Raw genomic sequence first — 13,076 nt, 5'->3', positions numbered from 1 at the left:
GCCAGGTGCCATTCCGAGTCAGGGAAGTGCCATGAACACTCTCGTGGGGGTCTCTTGTGGGGGAAGGATCAACCGGGTAGGAGGACAGGAGTCATTTCTGCAGCTGAACCTACTCAGGAGCTCCCATTTCCCCAGATGACAGGGAATAACACCCTGGACATTTACAGTACTCGACACTGTGCTAGGTCTGCACTGGGACTGTGTAGAGTCAGCTTTTGGCCTTTTTCTCCTGGGGTGATCTCTGTTCCTGGGCCCTATGTGTTGGCCTGGCACGGGGTAGGGAACTGGTTCTCGCTTATCTTTCATTGTACGGTATCGGACCTGCTCAGCCATCATCTGTGGCGACGAAGCCCCCCATCATAGCCTTCTGACATCCAGCCACCTCTCCATTTGGCCTGTCCTTGCCACAGCCTCTGCTACAGGATCCCATCCCTATGCTCTGGGTGTGCCGCCCAGCGGTCATGCAGATTTTAAATCTCCGCTACCTTCAGTGTTTCTCCAGAGGGCCCCTGGGAACTTTACAAATGTCTTGCCTAATCTACTGGACAGCTGTGGGAGGGGCCGTGTCAGTCCTGCCTGACGCGCCCATGTAAGGAATGCTCTACTGAGGCCTCCCCATGTTGGCATGGGGTCTCTGGGAGACCATTTTCTCCCAAAGTTCCTGAAGGTGAATGGGGTACCAGCCGCTCTGGTCTGGGCTGTCTGATGGGTTCACTTGCCTGTCCCTGACCCTGGGGTTTGACTCTGAGTGGGGGCAAGGGACAGGCCCCACTCACATTTTCTCACTTCCATCCTTCCCCTCCTTATCCCTCTCCGGGTTCTTTCCCCTCGATCTCAGGAGGGGCTTTTTCTCTGCCTGGAGGGTAAGACGCTGCCACGTGGTGAATTACATGTTTTCCCCACTCCAAGGCTTCCAGAAAAACAGTCCTCACTCTGAGTCCACTCAGCCTCTGCTTCTTAATAATGAAAGGGGCACTTTCTGGGATTTAGAAAACCTTTTTTTTGTAGTCCTCAAAGCATGGCTCTTTCAAGTGAAAGCCTTACCTTTCAAAACAGTTCTTTTTGAAACGAGCCTTCAAAAGAGCCCATTTCAGAAGTCAGAAGCTGAACGCCTTCTCCTGTATTCTCAGCTGCAGCTTCTTTCCCCCGAGATAATGGAGGTCTCCCCGTCAGTGCCAACAGGACCTCAGGACAGACATCATCCCCAGAAACGAACATGACATTGGATAATATTTCAGAAAATTATTCTGTTACCTATAATATACTTAGTCTTCCTGATGGTGTGTTAGTTGGTTCAAACCCTTTTGGGGCCAGCTGGGGAAGCTCCATGCACCATCCCACACCAGGGCTGGTAGTCAGGTCTGTGCTGTGTTCTCAGAAAGGCCTCCCCCTGGCGGTGGTCAGGAGCATTGGGTAAGAACAAGAGGCCTGACACTCTCACATGCCAGTCTTGTCTTGTTTATAAGAAGTTCCAAGAAGGAAACCCCATATGCTTCAGACTTGGAAGGCTGCTGAGGAACATGGCAGGGGTAGGAGGGGAGAAGGTGCCGAGAAACTGGCTGATGAATCAGTTGTAAGGAGGTGGGTTATGGCATAGGGAGGTTATTACCTTTTTAAGTCTTTGGAAGATCTGAGCTATGAGCCAGCTACTCCTTCCCTACAATCGCCATGAAGGACCTGGTATAGACCAGAGCTTGTCAAATGTAAATGTGACTACAGATCCCCACAAGATCTCTGTCTCTCTTTTTTCTTCTTTTTTCTCTTTTCTCTTTCTTCTCTCTCTCTCTCTCTCTCTCTCTCTCTCTCTCTCTCTCCCTCCTCCCCTCTTCTTTCCTCCTTCCTTTCCTTTCTTATTTTCCTCCTTTCTTTTCTTTTGTTTTCTTTTCTCTCCCTCCCTCCCTCCCTTCCTGTACAGTTAACATACAATGTTATATACAATCAGAAAGACCAATACCATATGATTTCACTCATAGGTGGAATTTAAGAAACAAAATAGAGGGACATATGGGAAGGTGGGTGAAGAGAAGAGAGGGAAACAAACCACAAGAGACTCTTAATGATAGAGAACAAACTGTGGGTGATGGAGGGAGGTGGGTGGGAGATGAGCTAGATGGGTGATGGGTAGTAAGGAGGGCACTTGTGATGAGCGCTGGGTGTTGTAAGTGATGAATCACAAATTCTACTCCTGAAACCAATACTCACTGTATGTTAACTAAAATCAAAATTAAAAAAATAGAGTGTTAGTTTCAGGTGTACAATATAGCGATTCAGTAATTCTGTACATGACTCAGTGCTCATCATCATAAGTGTACTCTTAATCCCCATCACCTGTTTCACCTATCCCCTCACCCACCTCCCCTCTGGTAACTATCAGTTTTCTATAGTTAAGAGTCTATTTCTTGGTTTGTCTGTCTCTCTTCCCCCCCCCCCCCCCGCTTGGCTCATTTGTCCGTTTCTTAAATTCCACATGAGTGAAATCATATGGTATTTGTCTTTCTTTGACTAATTTCACTTGGCATTATACCCTCTAGATCCATCCATGTCATTGCAAATGGCAAGATTTCATTTTTTTTATAGCTAAGTAGTATCCCATTGTACATATATACCACATCTTCTTTATCCATTCATCTATCAGTGGACACTTAGGTTGCTCTACATCTTGGCTATCGTAAATAATGCTGCAGTAAACATAGGGGTGCGTATATCTTTTTGAATGAGAGTTTTCGTATTTTTTGGGTAAATACCTCGTAGTGCAATTACTGGATCCTAGGGTAATTGTGTTTTTAATTTTTTGAGGAACCTCCATAGCGTTTTTCACAGTGGCTGCCCCAGTTTGCATTCCTACCAACAGTGCATGAGGGTTCCTTTTCCTCCACATCCTTACCAACATTTGTTGTTTCGTGTGTATTTGATTTTAGCCATTCTGACAGATGTGAGGTGGTGTCTTATTGTGGTTTTGATATGCATTTCCCTGGTAATGAGTGATGCTGCACATCTTTTCACATGCCTTCATGTCTTCTGCCCATTTTTAATTGGATTATTTATTTTTTGGTGTTGAGTTGTATAAGTTCTTTATATGTTTTGTATACTAACCCCTAATGGGATAGGTCATTTATAAATATCTGCTCCCAATCAGGTTGTCCTTTTGTTTTGTTGGTTTGTTTCCTTTGCTGTGCAGAACCTTTGTAATACACCCAATAGTTTTCTTTTGTTTTTGTTTTCCTTGCCTTAGGAGACATTCTGACAGATCTTTTTATTTTTTTTTTTTAATTTTTTTTTCAACGTTTATTTATTTTTGGGACAGAGAGAGACAGAGCATGAACAGGGGAGGGGCAGAGAGAGGGGGAGACACAGAATCGGAAACAGGCTCCAGGCTCTGAGCCATCAGCCCAGAGCCCGACTGACAGATCTTTTTAAATGCAGATTTGGATTCGGTAGGTCTAGCAGGACCTAAGATCCCCATTTCTTTTTTTTTTTAATGTTTATTTTTGAGAGAGACCAAGTGTGAGCAGAGGAGGGGCAGAGAGAGAGAGAGAGAGAGAATCAGAAGCAGGCGCCAGGCTCTGAGCTGTCAGCACAGAGCCCGACACAGGACTCAAACCTACACAACGTGAGATCATGACGTGAGCTGAAGCCAGACACCCAGTTGACTGAGCCACCCAGGTGCTGCTAAGATCCCCATTTCTTTTTTATTTATTAAAAAAACTTTTTTAATGTTTACTTTTGAGAGAGAATGTGAGCGGGGGAGGGGCAGAGAAAGGGAGACACAGAATCCAAAGTAGGCTCCAGGATCTGAGCTATCAGCTATCAGTGCAGGTCTCCAACTCACGAACCATGAGATCATGACCTGAGCTGAAGTTGGACGCTTAACTGACTGAGCCACCCAGGTGCCCTAAGATCCCCATTTCTAACGAGCTCCCAGGTTGGTAGATACAGTAAGTCCATAGACCTCACTCAGAGTAGCAAGAATCTAGACCAGGTATCTGGTTCACCCAGGGTTACTTCCAGGGTGAATTGAATTAACATTTCCTGGGGTGATAGCTTCTCACCTACCTTGGAGAGTGAAAACATGCATTTGGTCGTGGTTTCATTTCTTGGTGAGTAGCTTCTAGTGAGCTAAGAAAAAGTTGCATTCCTGATTTTAGGGTATAGGAACAGGCCCAATAATTTCCTGACTCAAAGCAATGGAGCACCCTCTTGTTGCATAACAAATTAGGAGCCACTTTATTTTGCTCGAGATTTCGTAGGGCAGAATTTCAGCCAGGGCTTGGCTGGGTGGTTCTTGCTTGGGGTCTCTCCAATGGTTGTACTCCGCTGTGGGCTGGGGCTGTAGTCATCTGAAGGCCCACTTGGGCTGGAGGTCCCAGGTGGTGCTCTTGTATGGCTGGCAGTGGGTGGTCGTTTGTCAGCAAGGAGCTCAGCTGGGGTTGACACTGTAGCGCCTACCTGTGGCCTCTCTGTGTTGCATGGGCTTCTAAAAAGCATGGTGGCTGGGTTCCAAGAATGTGCGTCCTAAGAGGAAGCATTTGGAGAGTTAGCAATCTTGACAGAAGCCTCAAGGCTTCTTTGGCCCTAGCCTTGGAGGTCAGCCAGCGTCACTTCTACCACATTCTCTTGGTTACAAGCAAGTCACTCAGGCCAGCTCAGATTTCAGGGGAAGGGGACTGTGCCCATATTTAATCTACCCTAATTCCCATCTTCGCATTGAGTAGTCAGGTGGTATTCTACTTGGCCTGGGAGCACGGGCATAAGACTCTGCGTGACTTTACGTATGCCCAGGGCCATTGATCTGTTCTGCCGATTCCTCACCAAGGGAGAGCCGTAGGAGAGAAGGCCCGAGTATTCACGGTGAGGGAAAGATGCTCAGAAATGGCCCAGGCATCCACATGTGGCGTTTGCATTCTAATTGAGGTCTATTTTGAAAGGCAAAAGTCACTTTAAATGAAGCCAGAGATATAGAGGGCATGAATTAAACTTTACAGCACTCTGCTTTGCTTGTCGGAACTACATGTCAAAACCCTCCAGCAAAGCTGGATGAAAGGATGGAGCTTAAGTGAAGTAGGCTGTCAGGTCCACGGTCCTCATCATCCTGCTAATATTGCCTACTACTGTCGAAAGTTTCCTTCATGAACATGTGCTTGGCCGCTTCTTAAAATAGCTCCATAACCAAACACTGCAATTCGGGAAAGCACGATAAAAAAGGTTCTCTGATCATGCTCATTACTGAATATTTTTAGCAGAGCACTAATTAGGATTTGGAGGAAGCCGGGTGCCTCATTATGTCAGCAGAGGGCTTGGCTTCTTTCAGAGACGTACCTCCCCACCAGCCAAAGCAAGTCTGTCCCTGCCCTAAACCTTCGGTAACTCAGCCACAGAGACCTCGCTCTGTGGCTTCACAGAAAGGGTGAGCTCATGTCACCAGTGTCTCATTGACTTGCTAAAATCTACTAGTAACTAGAAATCTTCTTAACATGTCACCAGGCAGCAGGGGTGTGGGAAAAGCGTCTGCCTGCTGACAGATGGGACATAGTGCTCCCCAGAAAGCTCCCTGCTCCGCCCACCAAGGTGGGGATGTTGTCTTGGCCCCCCAGCTTGGGACCACTCAGTGCTCCCCGCCCACCAGAGCCCCCTGCGCAGCTGGTCACTTGGGTGCTATTTATATTCATGTGTTTGGATGTTTGTGTCCTCTGCCTTCCATTTGGTTTTCTGCGTTGGAGTCCTTATTCTCAGAAAGTGATAAAAGAAGTTTTGGGCGTAGTAGTAAACCCCAGCTCTGTCTTTGAGCCACAGAATAATAGAAGCCCGGTGCTTTGTCTCAAACGTCAGCAGTGCCAGCCTGCTGCTGATACTGTGAATGTACACATGATATCAAAAGAGAGCTCAAAGGGATACCTTAGGAGGGGCCAGAAGACTGAAAAGTTCATCAGTGTCAATAGAATCAAAGAGAACTGGATTTGGAAAGGCACTCAGAGATCAATGTTCATCTAGTCAGCTCTTCAGCAAATATTCTTACAGTGCCTGCTTGTCACTCAGTGCTGAGAATATAGAGGAGATTAAGACAGGAGTTCTTTCCCTCATGTAGCTTGTTGTCAAGTAGGGAAGGCAGTTATTGAATAAGCTGTTTTCTACAGGCTTTGGAATATGTGAAGGGAGAGAAAGAAAGCCTGAAGAGCCAGTCTGGGGGTTAAGAGATTGCTTCGAGGAAGTGACGCTAACGGTGAAACCCAGGGGATGACAGGGGGTCAGCTGAGTAGAGAGCACGTGTGTGGCAGAGTGAGGGGATGGGGCCAGCCCTCTCAGGACACCAAAGCCCAGTGTCGGGGGGCTCAGGCAGGTCCACTTTGTCACACAGCTCTACAGAATCCAGTGAGAATGGTGCCCCCTATTGGCAGTGTAGTCCAGGGGCCTTGGCTCAGACAATGAAGTGGGGGAGAGGGTCTGAGATGGGACTGGAGAGCATGGCGGGGAGCAGAGATAAAGGAAGCTGGCACAGAGCCAGGGTAAGGGTTTAGACGTGATTACTCAGGACTCTAGAAAGCCACCAAAGGCTGTTGGGCTGCCGCCTGGTATGTGTTTTGGAAGGCTGCTCTGTGGCTCTTGCCACATGACAAGTGGATTGAGGGCACCAAAAATGACATCGCTGGAGACTGGTTTTGAGGCTCTTGCTGTAATCTTTGAACTAGATGGTGTTAGATTGGTTTAGATAATGGTGAAGAAAAGTGGGTGAGTCAGAGAGCTTTCTAGGAGGTAGGTTGGTGCCTGGAAGGAGACAGATTGGACGTAGTTGAGTGAGGGAGAGGGAGGTGGCGCAGACGATCCCAAGGCCATCTTGTCCGGCTGCCTCACTTCTCAGTTTTGGACACTGAGGTTAAGTAACTTGCCTTCTGAGGTGTGAATCTGGCCCAAGTCTCCAAACTGAGAACCCAGTACCCTTGTCCCCAGGCCCTGTCCATCATGTTGTCCCACCCCTGAGATCTCTGAGTGGCCCTAATCACACTGGGGAGAAATATCTTAATTGCCAACATGTTTCAGTTGACAACACAAGCGTGAATATAAACCACATTCTTGTCTCGATAACATTTGTGACCTCTTGATAGCCCTGTATTTGTTCACCCAAATAGATCTCTGAGGACATTGAAGAAAGTCTCCTAGAACTTGGCATTCTCTGTGCTTATTTTTACTCAGTCCCATGTGTTCTAAATGAAAGAGTCTTGAGTGGTAAAACCACCAAGCAGAGTAGACTCTTCTTAGAAGTTTTTTTAATTTTTTTTAATGTTTGTTTATTTTTGAGAGAGAGAGAGAGAGAGAGAACGAGAACAAGTGGGGGAGGGACAGAGAGAGAGGGAGACACAGAATCTGAAGCTGGATCCAGGCTCTGAGCTGTCTGTACACAACCTGACATGGAGCTCGAACTCATGAACCGTGAGATCATGAACTGAGCCAAAGTCAGATGCTCAACCGACTGAGCCACCCAGGCACCCCCAGAGTAGACTGTTCTTAGGGAGATAAAGTCATCTAGCATCCCAAGGGCATGTCTTCAAATCAGAGACAACAAAATAGTACACTTTTTCATCTTTTCCTCAGTCTGATGAGATGCAGACTTCCTTAGGGAAGAAAGGAAGTTGGGCCACGATCTAATTCATTGGCTCAATTGTTAGGCTCTATTCACTTACTCGTTTCATTTGCCTTTATCCAGCACCTTCCATGTGCCAGGAATGGGCACTGAGCTGGGGGCTGATAATGCAGAGATAGTCGAGGCATAATCTCTACTTTCACAATGTTCCCCTTTTGACAAGGAGGCAGGTATTTAAAATAGTTGTGTTGAGGGGCGCCTGGGTGGCGCAGTCGGTTAAGCGTCCGACTTCAGCTCAGGTCACGATCTCGCAGTCCGTGAGTTCGAGCCCCGCGTCGGGCTCTGGGCTGATGGCTCAGAGCCTGGAGCCTGTTTCCGATTCTGTGTCTTCCTCTCTCTCTGCCCCTCCCCCGTTCATGCTCTGTCTCTCTCTGTCCCAAAAATAAATAAACGTTAAAAAAAATTAAAATAAAATAGTTGTGTTGATGGAAGCCACATTTGTATCGTAGAGGTTGTGGATTCTACTCAGTGATGGCAGGAAAGGCTTCCCAGGGGCACAACCTTGAAGCTGGACCCCACAGACTAAGGAGAAGCACCGTGGCTGGTGCAAGCGGGGAAGGGGATCCAAGGCTTGGTATGAGTCAATGCCAGGTGCATGCCTGCTGCCTCCAGGGAGCAGGTCCGGGGGGCTGAGCATGCAGTGTTGTGGCGGGAGGAAGTGTACGGAACCGGGTGTGGAACAGCCACCTGGGGCCACGTGTGAAAGCCTCCCTCACACACCCAGGAGCTGCAACTCTGTCCCGGAAAAGAGAGCTAGTAAAGAAAACAGGTCTTACTTTTTTCTTTTTATCTCCTCTTTACTATTTGAACAGGAATGTTTGTTCCAACACAGAGAACGGAAGGCATCTCAACATCAGACATCATCACCAGAATTGTCCGTGACTATGATGTTTATGCCCGACGCAACCTCCAGAGAGGGTACACAGCCAAGGAACTAAATGTCAGCTTTATAAATGTAAGTGTGCCGCCCGGTATCCTGTGACAACCGTCATGTCACACAAGCACTGCCACCATTTGTTGGATGTCTACTATATGCCATACAGTGTTCTTTTCTAAAAAGTTTTTATTTAAATTCCAGTGCCACTGTCTTCCCGATGTTTTATATTCATTGTCTCGGTTCAGTCTGCACAACGACCCAATGATGTATTATCCCCATTTTACAGATGGAGAAACCACTGTCCAAAGGGCTAACCTAAGTCAGCCAAAGCACGCGGTAGCGAGCTCCACATTTTATAAAGGAGTTACCTCCCTTCCCCTTGCTCCAAGCTGCCTCTTCTGTTCTCAGACTTGCGGGAAGGGTTTCTGGGAGATGGGCCCTCGGGAAAGGCAAGTGTTGTCTTCCCCTCAAAGGGAAGGAAGGAAGGCAAAGGCAATGAAAAGCGAAACCAGAGGCAATGAATTTAAAATTTTCATTTTATTAAGGCCTTACAGATGCTCATTAGAAACCTTAACAGCCATCATCATCATCATCACTGTCCAGAGAAATTACAACTGGTTAAATAAAGCCTAATGTCTTTGGCTTCCTTTTGTATTTGTGCCGTATTGTTCCCACAGAGCTGCTGTTAGTTTAATAACAGAGCAACTGTTAAAACAACTTGAAAACAACTGAAACAGGCTGTTAAAAAGCAAAGAGGGCCGGTCCAGTTGCTAAAGGTGATGTGAGTGCATCTGGACAACTCTATTTGCCCAGACTCTGAGGAGGTGACAATGTTGATTGAAACAAGAAGTCTTCCTCCATACTGAATTTTAACACCCCCCCCAGAGGCTTTGTATTTTCAAGAGTGATTTTTCTACAGAAGTAGAGGCTTACAGTGATGTGCAGCCGTATGTGTCCAGCAGCTTACACAAGTCGATCATTGGGACCTTCCAGATGAGGAGGGGTTTGTTAATTGTTGATCCGTGCTTATTATTTGTGCTCACGAAGCAGGGGGAGTTGGGAGTCCAGACTGTGGCTTCACATGAGTCGGGCAACAAAATAGAAAATGTTGGGTTCAAGTGGTACCAGAGCAAGTGGCTGAAAAGAATTCTGTCGAAGTGATCATTTGGTATCTTTTAGAGAATAAAGCCCTGGTTATTTCAATAAATTAAACTGCCTGTTCTTTTAAATTGAATCCAGTCAGCCATCCAAGCATGCCAAACCGTTTCCAAAAGTTATTGCTCATTCTCTTCCAACAGCCTTTAGATAAGCCACTTAGCTCAAGGAACCGTGTAGTCGCTGTGGATGCGCTCATGGCCTTGCTGTGACAGCAAGCCTGGCTGCAGCTCAGAGGGAAAATCAAATGTGCTCGATGGGCATGTAGATGAATCAGAGAACCTCAGAGGTGGCAGGAAGCTGAGAGGGGCCGGTCACCCAGTTCGAGTTTCTGCATTGAGACTGGAGTAAAGCTGAGCTCAGAGGGGACCTGGCCAAGGTCCCTCAAGCAGAGTAGAGGTGGAGGCAGCGGCAGCCTCCCGCTTCGCGGCACCCATTCCTTCCGTCCCGTGCTGCCCGAGAGCTGTATGTAACGCTCCTGTAGTATGTGTAGCCAAGTGACAGCACATACCTAGCTCACATCCTACCCCAAGGCTACAGTAAGCTTTAGTCCAGGAATCCTGACCTAGTTGTGCCATATTCCAAGTGTCCCCAAGAATTCTGGGATAGGAATGTTAGTCCCATGTAGTGAAGAAAAAACTTGATTGCCCCTCGAGGAGAAAATATGTCATGACTTCATGGAGGGGAAGACCCTTCATCTCATGTTATTTTCATGGTTTTGATACTCTCGTTGGGTAACACGATTAAATGCTTATGCTGCTTAATTGTAATCCAAGAGCCAACACATACGAAATTTTTACTAAATACCAGGCTTTGTGCCAAACACTTTATGTGCATAATCTTATCTAATTGTTACAGCAACTCGATGGGGATAGAGATGAAAATTACCCCCACTTAACAGATGAGGCAACCGAGGTTTAGAGGTGACCTCTGACCTGCCCAACATACAGGGCCTTTCAGGCACATAGGTATAGCATTGTTGCATTAAGGCTATAAGAAGAACAAAGTCTCAATCCAGAGAAACTATCAGAACAAAAGCCTTCTTCGTCACCAAGGAAATGGATACAGTTCAATTAGCTTCATGAAAAATGTCATTACAATGAACATTTTAGTGCAACACATGGGTTTTAAGTCCCAGTCAGTTGCCTATTTATTCCAAACAGTAAGTACTGGTTTTAATAGTGTCCCAGTAAAGCAGAATTCAGGCAGCCTGTGAGTGACCATTCTATGTACAATTTGTACTTTTGTCTAAATCCCAGGAAAATTTGGGGGGGTGTTTGCCCAATATCTACCTGTAGTAAGCAACAAATACATATTTTTGGTTCTTACATAAGCGACTTCAACTCTGATGTTTACAAGACAGGGAATATTAAAATCACTTGTATTTCATTTCACATAGCCAAGTAGTCTAATGACAAATGACTTTTCTTACAAGAGATGTGCCTTCCCATCAATCTAGCCCTTGGAAATAGCAACATCCTGACTCTTTAGGTTAAGAACAAACATGAGTTGAAATAAAAAGACCATTAATGTGAATGACTGGTCTCTCTCATGCCCTTTTAGCTAAATCACTCTTTCTCCTTTAATTTTTGACCAGGAGAAGAAGTACCGCTTCCAAAACCAGGTAGACAAGATGAAGGAAAAGGTCAAGAACGTGGAGGAAAGATCAAAAGAATTTGTCAATAGAGTAGAAGAAAAAAGTCATGATCTAATTCAAAAGTGGGAAGAGAAGTCAAGGGAATTCATTGGCAACTTCCTGGAGCTGTTTGGGCCTGACGGTGCATGGGTATGTAATTATTTCTCTTCACTTTCATGGAACCACTCAAGGGTGTCCCTTATCTCAGTCCAATTTGGGCATCAGCCCAAGTGGCTTCAAGTCTACATCATTTCTTTATTTAGGTTCTGCTTTATCCCTCAATTTGGCACCCCATAGCACCCGAAGCCAGTTCTGGTCTCTGTTTCTATTTCTTGTTCAGACCTTGAAGCCATTTGGTAATTGTTTAACGTCTGTTGCTGCAGAGGTTGGTTCTCTAGCTCATCGTGGTCTCTCAGTTGGAAATGAGGCAAAGCTTAGGGGTCAGAGTCAAGTGGGTCAGTGGTGGCATGGAATTTGTGTTGTGAGACAAAGCTAATGGGCTCTTGGATCACCCTGGGGAGGAAGGTCAAAAGAAACCTAGCAGCATCCGTCACCTTTTTTGGTCAGGAACCCTGCTCTTCCATCGGCCATAAGAGAAGAGGTAGGATTTTGCTCTGCGTCTGCACTGTCATGCCCTGATTTTCCCATCATTTCATGGCATGTATGTGTCAGGAGAAAGTTTTAGGGGACTGAGACCATGATCTCAATCTTAGAGAAAGTGCAGAGAGTCTTGTCGAAATTCTACACACAATTCTGAGGGAACACTATGAAAAGGGAAAAGAAAATTCTAGAAACTACCTTGTATTCCACTGGTATTTCTCTTGTGCATGTACTTAGAGGTGAAGAACCAGTATTGTCAGCAGCGTTAATGGGGGTTCCATGAAAGAGATCTTTCAAAGCCAACCTTCATTTTTAAAACAAAGAGAAGTGATTCCATTTGATTTCCTTGATTTTAAGTAGCCTAGATTTCCTATTATGACATGAGAAGTCTCTAACAAAATCCACTTCGGCTTAATTATTTTATTGATGGGTTGTCACTGCTGCCTCTGTGCTCATTTGCGCTGGTTCATTATAGGATTATCTAAACGTAAAACACTCAATTAGTAATAGAAAAAGAACGTTTGAGAAGGTGGAAGAGATGCTTTGCTTAAAGACTAGTGGCCTCTACATGATTATAGACGTGGGTGTTGTGCGCCAATCGGGTCCCAGTGGCAGAGTCTGAGAGGGGCAGAGGGTTTGCAAGGGGCTGCTTGAGATTTCGAGGACTTTTAGAAAGAGCTAGTAACAGTGGAGGAGCCCAGTGCTGGGTTCCTTTTCACTTCCCCTGGGCCTGTTCAAGTTTTCAGCTCAAATCAGTTTAATTTATGGGCCACGTATCCACGTCCTTGTGTACGCACAGGGCTAGGGAAGAACATGAAAACAAAGTGCAGAACCTGTTCTCTGGGATTCCATGGGATCTCTAACATCCGGTCTAAAAGTTCCATGAGTTTAGTGTGTACCCTAATAGTTCACTATCCACAACTCATTTCCAGGGGGTGGACACACCGCTGGTGGTGTTTTGTTTTGAATGAAACCAGGTGGGTATTCATTTGCTTACAGAGATTCAGAAATGTGTCACTGTGGAGGAGCCCTGGTGTCGTAACTCAAGGGGGTGGCTATTTTCTCCACCTGGAGTGAGCCTCGGCAAGGAAGGAATATAATTTTATAGCAACTTGGTAGATCTTAGTCGTTTCGGGCTCTCAGTGAAGGTGAAATCGTAACGGGAATTGTCCTAG

At 46.1% G+C, this 13,076-nt stretch overlaps 1 protein-coding gene across 16 annotated transcripts in view; it reads left to right on the top strand.

The window, feature by feature from the left end:
- The window catches only part of PCYT1B (phosphate cytidylyltransferase 1B, choline), a 135,820-nt gene that overhangs the window by 94,757 nt on the left and 27,987 nt on the right, over nt 1-13,076 (top strand). For all 16 annotated transcript variants that reach the window (XM_040469033.1, XM_040469026.1, XM_040469036.1 and 13 more), the window contains 2 exons: nt 8,446-8,588; nt 11,263-11,451. In XM_040469033.1, the coding sequence (XP_040324967.1) occupies nt 8,446-8,588; nt 11,263-11,451 (332 nt within the window). The remainder of the gene's footprint in view (nt 1-8,445; nt 8,589-11,262; nt 11,452-13,076) is intronic.

The sequence above is a fragment of the Herpailurus yagouaroundi genome, unplaced genomic scaffold, assembly GCF_014898765.1.
Source record: "Herpailurus yagouaroundi ecotype Mexico unplaced genomic scaffold, PumYag 67793, whole genome shotgun sequence".
Classification (NCBI taxonomy): Eukaryota; Metazoa; Chordata; class Mammalia; order Carnivora; family Felidae; genus Herpailurus; species Herpailurus yagouaroundi.
Note: the sequence above shows the minus strand (reverse complement) of the source record. Positions and strands in the feature narration are given on the sequence as shown.